Source organism: Tenrec ecaudatus, chromosome 18 (genome assembly GCF_050624435.1).
Source record: "Tenrec ecaudatus isolate mTenEca1 chromosome 18, mTenEca1.hap1, whole genome shotgun sequence".
NCBI classification, from domain to species: Eukaryota; Metazoa; Chordata; class Mammalia; order Afrosoricida; family Tenrecidae; genus Tenrec; species Tenrec ecaudatus.
In genome coordinates, this window is record NC_134547.1 from 2,904,165 (window position 1) to 2,921,347 (window position 17,183).

Below are 17,183 nucleotides of genomic sequence, written 5' to 3' on the forward strand. Positions count from 1 at the left end.
ACTCAACTCTGGCCAGTGAGACTCGGGGTGCAGGCAGCAGGCTGGGCCAGTGGCGAGGTGGGCAGAGCACGGACAGCAGCCCCCACTAGCCTGCTCTCGGGGTCAGCCTGGGCAGGGGTTGGACGGAGTGCATCTGAGGCTGGGTGTGGAGAGGGCTGTGTCCTGACATCAGGAAGGACTCCCTGGATGAGGAGGGGAGAAAAGCAAGCACGAGCCCTCCTCCCCAACCCCTTCACCCCGAGTTTGAATCTGGGGGGGGGTGATTGAACTTAGCTGGCCCTGGGACTCAGAGATAGGAAATGGGGGGCAGGGAGACCTCTGTGTCTGTCAAGTTTTCCCAGATGTATAGGGAATGAAAGTCTCACATATGCACACTCACATGAATACACATACGATCACACGATCTCTCACACTCACACACAATTACACAACACACTTGGGCACCCAATCACACCCAATCTCACACACACACACACACACACTCTCATACACAATGACACTCGCCCCCCCAGCACAAGCGTGTGTACACTTGCACACACACTCACATACATACGCTCACTAGCTCATACATCCATCACACTCGCACAACCACATGCACACTCGTGCAGTCACACTCACGCGCACTTGGGCACACACACTCACTCATACACATTCACAACCACGTGCACACTCGCTCATACACAGTTGTGCACTCACACACTTGGGCACACACAATCACTCATGTACACTCACAATCATACGCACACTCGCTCATAGTTACACACACACACACACTTGCATACTCACACACACAACACACACTCACATGCTGTCTGCACCAGACACCCACGCTTGCACACGCACACACTCACAGAGTCTCTGCACCGGGCAGATGTGAGGTGGAAAAAATTCGGTAATGGGGGTGGTGAGTCAGGGGGCTGGCAGCGCTGGCGGCCATGAGCTCATCGCCTCCCCCTCTGGGTCTAGCCACCCCCCCACCCCTGCGCGCCTAGGATTCGTGTCAACTCTGGGAAACAGGAGCCAGACTGCGGGGGTAAGGGGCGGGAGCGGGGTGGCGCAGACGGCTGGAAAAGGCATCAGAGACGGAGCCCGGCACACACACAGCAGATTCGGGCTTTATTACAAACGAGTGTAGAAAAACAGACGGGGCAGGATGGAGGGGCGCCCCGCCCGCCCGACCCTCCGCCGCCCCCACTCCCGCCTCCCGTGCTGCACCCCATCTGCATGCAGGCCCCCCTCCCTGACCCTCCCCCCTCCCCGCATGCTCGCTGAGCCCCTTCTGGGGGGAGCATACCTGCTCAGCCTCTCCTCCCCGCCCCCCACGCCCGCCCACAGCAGCACCCCCCACCCTCAGGCCTGAGCGGGCAGGGCAGGGAGCTGTCCAAGGCAGGGGGCTGGACAGGCTGACCCTGGGCGGGAGGGGCGGCAGGAGGCCCTCCGTACTTGCTGGGCTCACAGGTCCTTGCTAAACTCTTTCACCAGCAGGTAGCCCATGCAGCCCCAGCCCCCGTCCGCCTGGTACCCACAGCCCTCCAGCATGCCCGACACCCCCCAGGCGGCCACGGCCACGGGCACCACGAGACGCGCCCGCGGCTCACCCATGCCCCCTGCCCAGGCGCGTGCTCGGGCCTCCGCGAAGGCCAGCAGCCTCCGGCCCACGCCTCTGCGGCGGTGCCAGCGGGAGACGGACAGGCGGGTGACCCGCGCCCCGTCGCCCGCATTGGTGCCGGGCTCCAGGGCTAGGACACCGCACACGTCGCCAGAGCCACGCACCGCCACCCAGGGGCCTCCCAGGCCACCGGGAGGGGGCAGTGAGCCCCACCGGGACCTGAGGCCCAACTTGACAGCAGCCACAGCCAGGAACACAGGCAGAAGGAGGGCCAGGGCGAAGGAGGCTAGCACGAAGCGCAGGCCGCTGCTGGCCGCCGCCAGGAGGAGTAGGGCTGGGGGCCTGGTCAGGGCGTGCAGGGCCACGCGGTTCTCGGTGTCCTTAACGCCGGCCTGCGGGCAGGAAGGGACAGTCAAGGGCAGGGCCTACTCCATGCATCTCACCAAGGTCTGTGGAGCCCAGTGGGGCTGGGGGAGGGCCGGGGTCAAGAGCTAGCCACACCCAGAGTGAGGAGCTGGACAATGAAGGTGGGGAGGGAGTGCTATGGGGGAGGGACAAGCAGGGGCATAATCACCAGTGACCAGAGACTGTCCTTCTGGGTGTTTAGAGAGGGAGGGAAGGAAGGAGGGACGGAGGGAGTGAGTGAGTGGAGGAATGAATCCATATAACGAGTGAAGGTGGGAGAATACATGTGTGGATGGTTGTGTGGGGAACGAATGAATGAATAGGCTATAAATAGAGGGAGGGATGTGTGGGAATGAATAGACAAACAGATGAATGAGTATGTGAGGAATGAATGAGTGAAAATGAATTCATGGATGGGTGTGGGGAATGAATGAATACACGACTCGATGGATGGATGAGGAATGAATGAGTGTGTAGTAAATAAATGGATGGATAGATGGATGTGTAAGGAATGAATTAATAAGTAGATGTATGTATGTGTGAGCAATGTATGAATGTGTGAGGGATGAATGAATGAGTGAATAAATGGATGATGTGTGAGGAGTGAATGAGTGAATGAATAAATAGTTGGATGAATGGATGGACATGTGAAGAATGAATGCATGAGTGAGTGAATGAATGACTAGGATGATAAGTAGCTTGTGAATTAATTAGTATATCAGCAAGTGGTTGAGTGAATTTGTGAAGGGATGGATAAATGAATGGATTCAGGTGTAAAGCAGGTAAATGAGTGAATGAATGAATGGTTGGATGGATAAATGCATGAATGATCAGATAAGTGAATGAATGGATGGATGCACATCTGAGTAGGTAAATGAATGAACGGATTGATGCATGCATGCATGCATGTATGAGTAGATAAGTGAATGAATGGATGGATGGATGATGGATGGATTGATGCATGCATGCATGTATGAGTAGATAAGTGAATGAATGGATGGATATGAGCAGATAGGTGAATGAATGAATGGATGCATGCATGTTTTTTAGTGGGTGAGTGAATGGAGGGATGGATAAATGGATGGGTACATGTGTGAGTAGGTACATGAATGAACGGATGCATGCATGTATGTATGAGTAAATAAGGGAATGGATGGATGGATGGGTGAGTAGATAAAAGCATGGATGGATGCAAACACATGTGAGTAGGTAAGTGAATGAATGATTGAATGGATGATAGATGATGAATGCATTGTGAGTAGATAAGTGAATGAATGAATGCATGTATGAGTATATAAGTGAGTGAATGAATGAATGTGTGAGCAGATAAGTGAATGAATGGATGATGGATGGATGCACGCATGTATGAGTAGATAAGCGAGTGAATGGATGGATAATAGATGATGAATGCATTGTGTGTAGATAAGTGAATGAATGAATGAATGCCTGTATGAGTATATGAGTGAGTGAATGAATGAATGAAAGGGCAACTGGATGAATGTACGTGAGTAGATACATGAGTGAGTGGATGGATGATGGATGCATTGTGCATGTGTAAGTAGTGTTAATACATTTGTGAATGAAGGTATGAGTGAGTGGGTGAATGAGTTTATGAATAAGTGAATGCATGTGTGAGTGGATGAGGAATAAGTGTGTCAATTAATACATGAATATGTGGATGAATAAGTGGGTTTGTAAATGATTGCACAGATGTAAAGATGGATGTGTGTGCTTGTGAATGAGTGAATGAATGATTGCCCAAGTCAATGAATGCATTTGTGAGTGGATGAGCGAATGAGGTTATGAATGAATGCATGAACAAATGCACACACGAGTTGGGAGCCACAGCCCAGGGACAGGACTGAGGCTCCAGGGAATGACCCTGGAAGGGGAGGTCAGAGGGCACTATCCCCCAAACTGAGTGGGGACAAGGGCCTGGAACTGCAGTGGGTCGTGTAGGAAACAGCTGAGGCCCCGTGTGATTTGGCTGCATGCAGAGAAGGGGTGCAGAGTCCAGGGAAAGGCCGCGTCATGGTCCAGCCCCACCCCCTTCTGGTCCCCAGGTGACTGGGCCTGGAGTGGGGAGAAAGAAGGGGCCCCAACACAGAAAAAGAATAGCATCCCTCAGAGTCCCAGGGACCTAAGATACAGGCTGGGGTGGGGGTGGGGGTGGGGGGCGGACAGGAGGCGCTCCTCGCGCACTTGAGGCAGCTCACCTTCAGCATCTCCAGTACCAGAGGCTTCTCGTCCTCCCTCATCTCCCGCACAGACAGGCCAGGGGCCATGGCGCCCTCGGGCCCGAGCCCCCGAGGGAGCAGGCAAGCACCTGAGAAACCCGAGGCGGTCAGCGGGGCACAATGCCCTTCCCCACGCCCCCTTAATCCTAAAGCCCAGGGCTCCATGGAGGACGGGGCTCATTTCAGTCGTGACCCAAAAGCAGACCCCAGACTCCAAGACAGCGCGTCCTGGGCGTCCCCGGAGCAAGGGGCCCCTCCCCCAAGCAACGACCTTTCCCAATTCCATGGATCCTGCCCCACCCCACCCCCCGGAGTCCACAGCGCTCTCCCTCTAAACACCCAGTGGACACCCGCACCTAGCACCCGGGGCCAGGGCCGCCCTGAGGTCCCTTGCCAGGGACCGGGCTACATCCCCTAGGCAGCGTCCAGGAGCGCGCACCTGTCTAGGGCCTCCGCGGGGTCGCCGCGATCCTTTGACAGGCTGCAGGGGTGGGGGTGGGGGGTGGGAACCCGGTGGAAAAGGGGTCGCCGGCGGAAGTGACGTGCCTCCACTCGCAGCAGGGGGGAGTAGTGGGAGGTGCCTGATTCAGCCTTAGCAACCGTTGCCAAGCGTCAGGGTGAAGGGACACCTTCAGGGAGGCTCAGTGGTCCTCGGAGGAGGAGATGGATCAATATGGGGAGGGGGGCGCGTTTGGGTCTGGACCCTGGAGGGGCAGGATGGTCTGGGGTCTGGGTCTGGGCAGGGAGCGCGCTACTCACCAGCCCTCAGAAGAGGAGCGCAAGCACGCTGGCGTCAGGACGTTCCTTAGTTGCTAGGCAACGTGAGCAGCGGGGTGTGTATGTGTCGAGCGATATGGATGGGCAGACCAATTCTTTGGTCCTGGGTGCCTCGGCCTTCACAAGAGGAGACTGGGTAACTGTCAGCATCCAGGGTACAGGCAGTGGCAACCCCTCTCCAAGTCCGGTACCCTAGCACCTGGGCACATGGCCCCTGAAGTCGGAATCCCACCCACCCCTTTCTCGGCAGAAGGGCGGGGTGACTTACAAGTGATGCAAACCTCCCCACTATAAGGTTCCTGTGCGTCCTTCCCTAAAGGGCAGGGACCACAGGCCGAGTCCCCGGACCCCCTACCCGCAAAGAAAACAAAACGAGAGAGATTATAGGTTTTTATTAGCAAGCCCAGCCTGCAGCCCCTTCCCTTCCCAGGCAGGCAGCGTTGGGGGTTGCGAGTAGACCCTCGGGGCTCCTCAGAAAGTGTGCACCAGCTGGACCGCTGGCAGGGTCTGCAAGATCTGAATGGCGGGCAGGCCTGGCTGGGCTGGCGGCCCCACAGCTGCAGGGAGCACTTGGACCATCTGGGGGGCGGGGGCCGCAGGGAGGCTGGCAGGGGAGGGGGCTGGGCCGGCGGCGGGTGGGGCCAGGAGCTGCAGTGTAGCAGCAGGCCCATTTTCGACCAGTTCGGTGGCCGGGGCACTGCGGATGATGAGGAGTTTCTGCCCCAGGGGGCCGGGAGCGGGTGGTTCGGTCAAGCCCGCGGGCAGGGTCTCCACCTCCTGCACGCACAGGCGGGTCTGCTCACCGTCGGCGCCGCTGAGCACCAGCACGCTCTGCAGCCCCTCGTCGGTGTGCAGCGTCTCGAAATGCACGTCCTGGACCACGCCCGTGCCGGCCTCGCAGTCGCCCGCCTCCCCCTGGCCAGGGCCCGTGTGCAGCTCCTCACCCGCCCCGCTCTGAACCACCAGCAGGTTGGGGGCCTCGGTGGTCACCGAGCTCCCGCCGGGACTGGAAAGCGGGCCAGCCACAGGCTGGAGTTGCACGGTGGTCACTTCCTGGGCCGGCTGGAGCTGGACTGTGGTCACTTCCTGGGTCGGTTGGAGCTGCACGGTGGTCACTTCCTGGGCTGACCGCAGGGGCTGGAGTTGGACCCCGCTTACTTCCGGTGTTCCTGAGTCCCCGCCCCCCACATTCTGCAGAACGATGAGGCTCTGCCCCCCTCCGTTGGCTCCAGGGCCAGCCCCTCCCTGAACCCCCAGCCCCCCAGGGCCAGGCAGCCAGACCACACCTGTGCCCTGCCCGCCTTTCCCCAAGGCCTGCGGGCCCTGCCTTGCCCGGCTGCAGCCTCCGCTAGCACTGGGGGGAGGCAGCAAGATGAGCTTGGGGGGTGCGGGTGGGGGTGGCGGGGTGGGGGGCTGCACACTACTGGGGATCAGCTGGAGCCCCTGGGCTGTCTGCACCAACAAGAAGGTCTGGGAGTTGGGGGCGGCAGACCCCAGGGGCGTGGCCTGGGCGGAGCCCCCGGCCACTTCAAGGGACAGCGTGGCTTGCAGATGGGGAAGGACATGCACGTCTTGCGTGGCGGGCGAGGTCGGGACTGCAGCCAACGGGGCAGGGGTCGGGGGCCCGGCCGGGCTGGGGGCCGGGTTGGCAGGGGCGTGCGTCCGCAGGTGGCGCTGCAGGTAGGCGGCCATGACAAAGCCGCGGCCGCAGACGGGGCAGGCAAAGGGGCGCTCAGCAGAGTGCGTGCGCTGGTGCAGCAGCAGGTTGGAGGAGTGCGTGAAGGTCTTGGGGCAGAGCGCGCAGCGGAAGGGGCGCTCGCCCGTGTGCACGCGCTGGTGCTGCCGCAGATTGGAGGTCTGCGCGAAGCTCTTGCCGCACACGCCGCAGGCGTGGGGCCGCTCGCCCGTGTGCACGTGGCGGTGGCGCCGCAGGCAGGACGTGTTGCGGAAGGCCTTGCCGCACTCGCTGCAGGCGTAGGGCCGCTCGCCCGAGTGGAGCCGCAGGTGGTACTGGTAGTGGGAGGACCACTTGAAGGTGAGGCCGCACTGGCCGCAGGTGAAGGCGCGCAGGCCCGTGTGCACGCGCTGGTGGATGGCCAGCAGCGAGGAGCGCTTGAAGGCCTTGCCGCACTCGCCGCACTGGTAGGGCCGCTCCCCGGTGTGGTCCCGCAGGTGGTAGCGCAGCCCCGACGAGCCCTTGAAGGCCTTGCCACACTCGGCGCACTTGTAGGGCCGCTCGGCAGAAGCCGCGGGCGCAGCGGGCGGCGGCGGCGGGGGCTCCTGTGGACAGGTGACCTCGGCGGCCTCGGCCTGCGGGGGCGGGCGCCCGGCCGCCGCCTCCTCCACGTGGCACTGCTGGTGCGCCAGGAGGCTGGCCAGCTGCGGGAAGGCGGCGTCGCAGCTGCCGCAGCGGAAAGCCTGCCCAGCGGCCGCGCCGTGGCTGTGCTGGTGGCGCGAGAGGCCGGCCACGGTGCGGAAGGACTTGCCGCAGGGCAGGCAGGCAAAGCCGGGCGCGGTGGGCGGTGTGGGCGCGGGAGCGGGCGCAGGCACGGGCGCGGGCGGCGGAGACGCGGCCGAGGGCACAGCCTCGGACCCGGGGCAGGCGGGCTGGTGCTGCCCTAGCAGCTCCTCACTGCCGAAGCCCAGCTCGCAGCCGTCACAGCGGTACACGAGCTCCACCGTGGTCTCGGCGGTGGCCAGGAAGAGTTCGGGGACAACGGGCGGTGGCGGTGCGGGCGCGGCGTGGGTCTGCAGGTGCCGCTGTAGGTAGGCGTCCGAGACGAAGACCTTGCCACAGGGCTCGCAGCGGTGCTGGGGCGCGGCAGGGGCGGGGGGCCCAGGGGCCGGGGCCGGGGCGGGGACGGCGGGCCCATGCGTGCGCTGGTGCAGCAGCAGGTTGGAGGAGTGCGTGAAGGTCTTGGGGCAGAGCGCGCAGCGGAAGGGGCGCTCGCCCGTGTGCACGCGCTGGTGCTGCCGCAGGTTGGTGCTCTGCGTGAAGCTCTTGCCGCACACGGCGCAGGCGTAGGGCCGCTCGCCCGTGTGCACGTGGCGGTGGCGCCGCAGGCTGGATGAGTTCTTGAAGGCCTTGGGGCAGTCCAGGCACAAGTAGGGGCGCTCGCCGGTGTGCTGGCGCAGGTGGTACTGGTAGTGGGAGGACCACTTGAAGGCCAGGCCGCACTGGCCGCAGGTGAAGGCGCGCAGACCCGTGTGCACGCTGCGGTGGATCTGCAGCAGGGAGGAGCGCTTGAAGGCCTTGGGGCAGTCGGGGCACTGGTAGGGCCGCTCGCCTGTGTGGCCGCGCTGGTGGTAGAGCAGGGCCGAGGAGCCCTTGAAGGCCTTGGGGCAGTCGGGGCACTTGTAGGGCCGCTCGCCCGTGTGCGTGCGCTGGTGGTGCAGAAGTCTTGACGACCAGCGGAAGGCCTTGCCACACTCTCCACACTCATACTGCGCGGCTGGGGCTGGGGCAGGGCCGGGCTTCTCACTGCTGCTGCTGCTGCTGCTGCTGCTGCTGCTGCTGCTGCTGCTGCTGCTGCTGCTGCTGCTGCTACTGCTGCCGCCCCCAGCGCCCTCAGTGGTGGAGGCCGGCGCCATGTCCGCGTGGGAGCCGACCATCACACCTGGCAGGGGAGGCAGGTCAGATGGGTGCTGGCCCTTGGCGAGGCAGGAGTGACCTCATCCCACCGCAATGATGAAGCCCCCTCCCTTGGAGTTAGGGCGTACAGCTAGGGGGGGTGGTGGGGTGGCATCTGGGTCAAATTGGGGCACGTGGGTCATTAGATGCCAGCTTGGAAGGGGCGGGTGTAGTCAAACATCCCTTTGATGACCAGACTGCCCTGGTTACCCTCTAAGTTTCCTGGGGAGGGCAAACTATTGCTGTTCAAGGTAGATGGTTGGCACTTACCCAGAGGCACCTCAGAAGAAAGTCCTGGTGGCCTGCTTCTACCACATTCACAGCCCACCGAGCTGTCCACCCCAGTGACGGCATCGGGGTGCCCTGGGTTAGAATCCACAGGACAGCAGTGGGCTAGGGGTGGTTGCTGGTCTGCAAAAGACAGAGGGGACATCCTCCAACACCTCGGCCTCCTCCCACCTCCACATCTTCTGTCCTTCAGGGCTGAAGCCATGGGCTCCTGGGTCCACCCCACAAACCCTTGCCCACTGTAGTTTCTGCCCTGCCTGGTCTTCAGATGGCCTGTCTTTCCAGCTCATACCTTCTGGTGTCCAGCTCTGAATCCTGAGAGCCAGCCAGCCGGGTGCTCTTCACCCCACCCCTGGCCTTCTTTAGTCCCCACTCTCGGGAACCCCCATGTGACAGGGTGCTGCCTCAGAGGACTCTCAAAAAGGGAGCCCTGGCAGTGCCATGGTTTCTTGGCACCTGGAACCCATTCCCCGCTCCGGGGAGAAGTGACAGCCTGCCTCTCTAAGGAGCCACAGCCTTAGACACCCCTACGGGGCAGTCCTCTGTCCTGTGTGGTCTGGTCTGCTATGATCAGACAAGCCTGCATGACAGTGGGTTTAGGTATGTGTGAGACGGACTGACAGGCTTTTCTTCTGTGGCTCCAGTGGGTAAATTGAAGTGCCCAGCCTTTAGTCAGAGCCTCATCATTACACTCTGCCCTGTATTCCCCTACCCCCATCCCCCACCACACCCAGGGACCTCCTCTTCCAGCCTGGACCCCAATGAGGCATCTGATAATGGCGAGGACGTTGTGGCTGCAGTCCATCCCCACAGAGCTCATTCCAACCCTGTAGGGCAGAGAACCCTATTGGGTTTCCAAGGGTGTAAAAGATTTTGTCAACTTCACCAGGTGCTCCCCAGGACAAAGCCGATGCTGTCTGCTCTTGGAGGGATTTACCGTCCTGGGTTTGTCAGGCTTGGGTGGTCTCAGAATGGCCGGACAGCACTGGGTTCTGGCTTCACCTTTACAGGGACAGGCCGCTGTTCTCCAGCAGAGCTGCCAGAGGGTTGAAGCCACCCACCTTCAAAGGCACAGTCTGAGCGCTTTCAAAACACAGGTAACTTACACACCCAAAGGCTCTCCCCTGCAGCAGGACTCCCGTGGGTTAGAAGACGGGCTGCTAACCACAAGGTTGGCAGTTCAAACCCACCAGCCGCTCCACGGCAGGAAGGTGAGGCTACCGGCAGCCGTGAAGATTGACGGCCTCAGAAATCCTAAGGCTCCGATCTACACTGTCCTGGGGGATCAAGAGGAGTAGCCATCGACTCAGTGGCAGCAGGTTTGGCTTGGAGTTCTCTCACCCTCAGCCCTCTTGGTACTTGGGGCTGGACCAATCTGCTGGGGGTGGGTGGATGCTGTCCTGTGCGTTAAAGCATGTCCTCTGGCCTCCACCCACTAGACGTTACATCCCTCACAGCTGTGACATCCATAAGATGTCTCCACATGCTGCCGGACTGGCCCTTGCCTCCACGCAGACCTCAGGGGAGCTCGCCCACCCTGGTCGGAAACGGCAGTTCCAGAAGGCATGTGTTTCTCCTGTTTCCTCATGTCTCCCCCAAGCAAGAATGTCAGCCTCATCAAGGCTGGGACCTACAGTGTCCTGCTGATAAATGCTGAAGGAACCAAGGGCTGGGCCTTCCCCGAGGAGTGACAAGCAAGCACTCCCTCTGAAACAATTCTAACTGGGGCGCCTCAGAAGAGAGGCCTGGAGACCTGTATGGAGGGTGGGATCGGCCACTGGAACCCTTAGGGGGAGCCATTCTACCCTGACACAGAAGGTACATTGCCTTGGCCAAGGCTGCAAGTACCCAGGTTCCGGCGTCTGAATAGACAAATGTACCCACGTGACTCTCACCAGGCCTTTCAAGAGGGAGATTATTCCATTGAGAAAATCGGGTACTGCCTTCAACGTTAGAGCCAGGACCCACTTCAGAGCAGAGAAGCTAGCTGCCTTGAATCCCCACTCCCCCCTGTGTTAGGGCAGAAATGTGCTCACAGGGTTCTCAACGGCTGGTTTTCTCCCAAAGCGGATCACCAGGCCTTTCTTCCGTAGCACCTCTATGGAACTTGAACTGCAAACCTTCCTGCCCAATGCATTCAGTCTTTTAGGCCATTCAAGCAGGGGCCACACCCCTTCCACCAAGTTGGACTTCCCCTTTAAGAGCCTGCAGCCCAGTACATCCATCTCCTCCTTCAGTAATACAGGGAAACAATCTGGCCTTCCTTAGGAAACGGTCTCTCCCTATTAAAGGGGAATAAAGCGAGGAAAGTACACTCATCTACAAAGGAAGCTTTTGGTCATATAACGGGCCAGCCCCAACACTCTTTAAAAACCGGCACCTTGCCCTTTAAGAGGGCGGAGCCAAGCCAGCGGACAAAGTCGGGGGTGAAACCGCAACCTTCCCTTTAAGGCATCCCTTCCGGTTTCACGCTCCCCCGTTTCTGCAACGTCGCCGCCCTCCGGGCCCTCTCCACCCCCCCACCCCCTCCGGTCTCTCACCTGCGGCCCGGGTCGGGGGAACGAGGGGAGGGGTGGGGGCCCAGGTCCTTCCCGCGGGGGCCGACGGGAAGGCGGGGCCCCGGCAGCGGTGGTGTTCGAGCCGGGGCCGGGGAGGGGGGGCGGGGGCACGCTCCCTCCCTACGGCCCCCGGCGCGAGGCACTCAAGCTTTATCGGCGGCCTCTCGCGCACACAAACCCCGACGTCGGCGTGCGTGCGTCACGACGCCGCCGGCGCCGAGTCCCCGCCCCGGACGGTTCCCATTGGCCGCCGACGGCCTCGCCGGGATCCCGGGAGCGGGCGGTGCAAGGCATCCCGAGAGTTGTAGCTGCCTGCGACGTGGAAGGCAGCATTCCGACGTCCGTTGCCGACGGAGAAGACCCCACCCGGATCCGAGCCGAGACACGTGGTGCCCGCTACCCTCCATTACTGTCGACCGCTGTCATCTCCAAAAACAGGAAGCATCGTCCTGGGCGTCTTGGTTCCTAGCGGGGAGATTGAGGCCCAGGCATTAGACCGGCCCCAAAGCTCCTAGTGTCTGGGTTTATCTGTGTTTGCAGCGGATCGCGGGCAAGGCCAGAACGCCAGGACGCTGCCCTTGATGAGCTCTTAATCCCATACAGGAGCCTGTCCCCAGTCAGGAGCTAAGGACTTCGGAGCCCCCCCTTGTGGGATTTCTCCAAGAAGTGTAAAGCAGGGAAGAGTAGTGACACTTGGGGTCAGAGAATCCCTTGATATTCCTGATTGGTCTAAACAGGGTTTGGGCTGCTACTGGCAGTTGGAACTGTCTCGGAGCTTAATTTGGAACCACTAAGTGTGCAGGCGGCTGCAGAAAACAGTGAAAGCCCCAAATCCATTTGCGGTGTCCCCACGTGGATTCAGCTTCTATTGAAAGCTTTCTGATCAAAAATAAAGAGAAAGCTTTCTGATCCTTAACCAAGGATGGAGATCGTCTTGTCAGAAGACAGTGCAGTGGAAAGTGGATGACCTCCACCTCTTGCCAGCCAGCCCAGGGAGGGGCAGTTTCTTAGTGGTTGCCTGGGTCTGCCCCTGATGGAATTGGTCTTTCTGGGGACAGACAGCCCTGTGCATTGCATAGTCTTGAGTGATGCCCTGTCAGTTCCGCACGGACTGCGTTGGTGGAAGACCCTGGGCCAATCTCATAAGCCTTCCTTTTTTTTTTTTTTCCCCCCAATTCACCATAGCATGTTTATTTGGGGGGAAAAGGATCCAATTTCATCATTGTGGAAAACAAGGATTTCTCTCAAGTTGTCGCCCCCAAAGATATGCCAAACTTAGCGGCTTGCGAATGATTATACACTTGGAGGTCATCAGAAGTAGATCAGGGGTCATTCTCCCTAAGGATTATCAGCCATCTAGAGCAAGCAGTCACCACTATTTATCCCACAAGTAGGGCCCACTCCTTTCTGATAATAGTAATTGTCTGTTTCCTTGTAGGAGACACCAGAGGTCAAGCCCACCCAAGGGTGACCAAGGTTAGGCCGCCATCATGAATCTAGGGTCCTCCCATCTTGTCATATGTCTGCCTCTAGTCCCTCCCATTCCTATGTGCACACCCCTAGCTCATCCCCTTCCTGTCACGCTTATGCGTATCATACATCCCCTTCCTATGATGTACATGCCTATTATACTGCCCCTTCCTGTGATGTGTAGTTATCTGTAATCACACCTCCCAGAAGTTATAGCCCTTGGTTAGCAATAAAATGGGGCTTTCCTGCTCTTGCTCTCGGGCTCTCCCCACGAGGACCACCAAGTGGAGCTGAGGTGAGCATGCTACCATGAATTGTGTCTGACTCCATTACTTCAATCTCTCATGCTCTCAATGACTTTAATATTCATATATCTCAACTGTACAATTGTACTTACTGAACCCATGATTAGTGGTGGGGGGCTGGCACCCCTTCTAGCCACACATCATGAATTGCCCAACTGGGCAGAGCCAGAGACTGGCAGGACTTCTGGATATTCCTGGCCACACAGGCAGCCCGACCCCAGGGGTGGAGGGCATCCCTGTTAGAAGGAGGCGCTTCAGACCAGGAAATCCTGCACACTTCCAGGATTTCCCACACCAAAGTGCTGCCATCCCGGCAGACAAGTAGTGTTGAAGAAAACAAAGGCAGAACACCTGCCTCTGGCCCAGGCCCAGGCCCAGGCATGACGAAGGCCTGTCAAGGGGTGGCTGGGTGTCAGGCCTTATTTACAAAGCGGGACAGAGACTTCCAGCTGAGCTGAGGGTTGAGTTTGGGGCTGACAAATTCAGAGACACACACGTGTGTGTGTTAGCCCAGGTAGACTAGAGAAACCAATTCAGAGACTCATATGTGAATAAGAAAGAGGTTTATATGTGAGAGCAGTTAAATATTGAGGAAACATCCCAGCCCAGATCAAGTCCATAAATCTGATATTAGCACATATGTCTGATACCAATATAAAAAGTCCTCTTCAGATTCACAAAATACATGCAGTGATGCAGGATGATCACAGGCCAGTGGGTAGAAAGTCTTTGGATCCAGTGGTATAAGCATCTCAGTGCCGGAAGGGGTCTCCACGTGGCTTCTCCAGCTTCCAGGGCTGCATCAGGGTAGGTCCCTGTGGCTTCTCCTCAGGGATGTCTCGAAGGGAGTCAGCAGAGAGAAGTATCTTGTCAGTAGATCATCTCCAAAGGAGTGAGAAGAGAGTCTCTCCCGTCACCAAGGAGGAAAAGACACATTTCCCAGAATCCTCAGGAGGCCATGCCCACACAGAGACCCCATTGACAGACTAGACTCCACCCCTTCCCTCTTAATCCTCTCAAATCCCCAATTTTTTCCCTTTTCTTTTTAACCATTATGTTGTCCCTTCATCCACTCATACACAATTCAATAGTTCGATTATATCAAGAAGAGTTGTACAATCATGACCACAGAACATTTTAGAACATTTTCTTCTTCCTTGTACTCACTGTTGTTCATGTAATTCTTTTTTATTAAATACTTTTATTGGGGGCTCTTACCTCTCTTATCACAATCCATACATTCATCCATTTGCACATATGCCGCCATCATCATTTTCAAAGCATTCTCTTCCCACTGGAGCCCCTGCTATCAGTTCCCTATTTCTTCCCCCTCCTTCCTCCACCCTCTCTCACGAACCCTTGATAAGTTAAAGATTATTATTTTCATATCTTACATCGCCCTCCGCTGCCCCTCACCTACTTTTCTGTTGTTCGACCCCTAGGAGGGGGTTCTAGACTGATCCTTGTGATCGGTTCCCCCTTTCTCCCCCCACCCTCCCCTAATCCTCCTGGTATCTCTGCTCTCCTTGTTGGCCCTGAGAGGTTGATCTATCCTGGATTCCCTGTGTTGCAGGCTCTTATCTGTAAATTAAAAACTTTTTTCCAAATCCCAAATTGACACCAGATTATGTAACTACCACACAGAGACAGGTACATTGCCAGGGGAGGCAGGCAGGACCCTGAGGAAACACAAGCCACAATCACCTGGAACAAAGGGAAAGGGAGGTTCTTAAGGAAGTTTAGGTGGGAAGGACAGTATGTTTCTTAATGAACAGAATTCTAGGAGTTGGCCACATGGGGGGCCCCTGTAACAGCTGTCCAAAAACGCAGTCGAGGGCCCACGGGAGCAACGAGTCTGCACGGGAGCAGACTCGGAGCATAGGAAGGGCAGTGGGCCGGCAGTCAAGCACTTAACCCTGGGCCACCAGGGCTCCTTCTGACCCCATGGGCAGGCCGCACTTCTGCACTGAGGTGATCAGCTTTGGCCCTGAAGGCACAAACGTTCCTTTGAGGTCGGGCTTTTAGGCCAGGCTCCTCTCCCCCCACCCCAAGCTGCATGAGGCTCCTCGGAGAAGGGGCCATTGAGCCCAGCCCCGGGCTGGGAGTAGAGCGAGAACAAGTGGTCCAGGCAGGGAGAGTTGAGCTCCCCAGAGGAGAGGCGGGTTTCTGTCCCGAAGGCATCCAGTTGGCGCTGTGGTGTAAGTGTGGGAAATAGCATTCTGGGAAGAGAGTGTATGTGGACAAGTTCTTCATTCTCATATTTAAGAAGCCCGGGCAGCCAGGGTGTTGGTTGGGAAGGAGGTCTTCACCCTTGTGGGTTAGAGATGAGTCTCTGTCACATTCTCATAACCAAGATTGATCCCCACAATACCCTCCCATCACAGTGCTGCCTTACAGGCACCTGGCTGATTGCTAGCTGGCCGGCAGCTTTATCTGTAGGAGCAGACAGGTTGCTATTGCTCTCCCTGCTCAGGGGACAATCACCCCCCCTTACCTGCCACTGGTGTTAGTTTCCTCCTCCAATGAACTCAGGGACCTCTAGGGTTAGGGGACAACCTGCTTTGTTATGTATGCGGTTACCTGGAATTAGGGGGTCTTGCCTGCACCTAGACTATATGAGTTGATGTTAAGAATAACATCCCCCCAAAATAGAGGAATGAACAACAGAAACGTGGGTGAAGGGAGACAGCGGTCAGTTAAGATATGAAAATCATAATAATGTATAGTTTATCAAAGGGTCACATGGGTGGGAGGGGACAGGGAGGGACAAAAGAGGAGCTGATACCAAGGACTCAAGTAGAAAGAAAAATGTTTTGAAAATGATGATGGTATCAAATGTACAAATGTGCTTGATACAATTGATGTGTGGATTGTTAAAAGAGCTGTAAGAGCCCCAATAAATTTTTTTTAAAAAATTAGAATACATTTTCTCTCTCCTGCCCGGACCTGGTTCCTGAAGCCATGGCAGAGGTGAGCACCCCAAAACTTTTGTCTGTCTCTTCATTTCTTCCCTTCAATAGCACAACTATTCCTGAAGATGGGTCCGGATGTGAGCTGGATCCCCCAGGGTGAGCATTGCTCTGTAAGCTCTAGGTTCCAAGCTCCCAGGCACCCCCCACCCCACCCCCCGCCGTCTCGGGGAGAAAGAGGAGGCCATCTGTTCCAGTAGTGGTTCACGGCCCCGGAAACCCTACATCAGGTCATCGAGGGTCAGAATTGACTGGATGGCCATGAGTAGTCTGGAGTCCTGCCCCACTGTCCCCACACACCTACATACACCCAGACCCCAGCATACAGGGTAGGGGGTGCAGGCCCCAGCATATGGGGTAGGATGTGCATGTGTTGGGGAAGTGGTGTCCAGTGACTACCAGGTAGGGGAGACCTAGAGGTGCAGGACCCACTCCTCACTGCCACCCCCACCTGTACCCATCTCAGGATCTTGGGGTGCCTGCAGGGGACAGCACCAAGGGAGAGTCCCCACTTCCTGGCAAGGCCATAAGGGAACCCTGGCAATTGAGCCCCAGTGGATAGCCCTGAGACTGTCGGTTCAAAGCCACTCAGCATTCCCATGGGAGAAGAACCTGGCGAAGGCCCCTCTGCTCCAAACAGCCCTCTAGGACAGCACCCAGCTGCCCCCTCAGGGTCCCCAAGGCTGTCAATCTTGACAGAAGCAGGCTGCCACATGTCTCCCTCGCAGGGGCAGGAGGGTTCCAACTGCCTACCTTTCTGTTAGCAGCCACATAAGGGCTCTTAAACACTGTACTACTGGGGCTCCCTCCCCTAAAGATTCAAAACAAAAACTTCACCGCTATTGAGTCAGTGGAACTGCCCCTGTGGGATCCTGAGACTGTGATTCATCATGGGAGTGGGCAGCCTGGTGTTTCTCCTGCAGAGGGGCTGGTG

The 17,183-nt window shown here is 57.8% G+C and overlaps 2 protein-coding genes across 3 annotated transcripts; both read right to left on the reverse strand.

The window, feature by feature from the left end:
- Positions 1 to 1,278: 1,278 nt before the first annotated feature.
- On the reverse strand, positions 1,279 to 4,983 carry NAT14 (N-acetyltransferase 14 (putative)). Its single transcript, XM_075536526.1, has 3 exons — positions 4,691 to 4,983; positions 4,231 to 4,340; positions 1,279 to 2,001 (listed from the first exon to the last, which is right to left on the reverse strand). Exons 2-3 carry the CDS (start codon positions 4,297 to 4,299, stop codon positions 1,453 to 1,455), a joined length of 618 nt encoding a protein of 205 aa, XP_075392641.1. The 5' UTR covers positions 4,300 to 4,340; positions 4,691 to 4,983; the 3' UTR covers positions 1,279 to 1,452.
- Positions 4,984 to 5,405: 422 nt separating this feature from the next.
- ZNF628 (zinc finger protein 628) lies at positions 5,406 to 11,667 on the reverse strand. 2 transcript variants are annotated; one of them, XM_075537051.1, is made up of 3 exons: positions 11,488 to 11,667; positions 8,930 to 9,070; positions 5,406 to 8,645 (listed from the first exon to the last, which is right to left on the reverse strand). In XM_075537051.1, exon 3 carries the CDS (start codon positions 8,638 to 8,640, stop codon positions 5,500 to 5,502), a length of 3,141 nt encoding a protein of 1,046 aa, XP_075393166.1. In that variant the 5' UTR covers positions 8,641 to 8,645; positions 8,930 to 9,070; positions 11,488 to 11,667; the 3' UTR covers positions 5,406 to 5,499. The 2 variants fall into 2 exon arrangements, with proteins under 2 accessions (XP_075393166.1, XP_075393165.1); XM_075537050.1 differs by lacking the exon at positions 11,488 to 11,667 and adding an exon at positions 10,984 to 11,464.
- Positions 11,668 to 17,183: the final 5,516 nt, after the last annotated feature.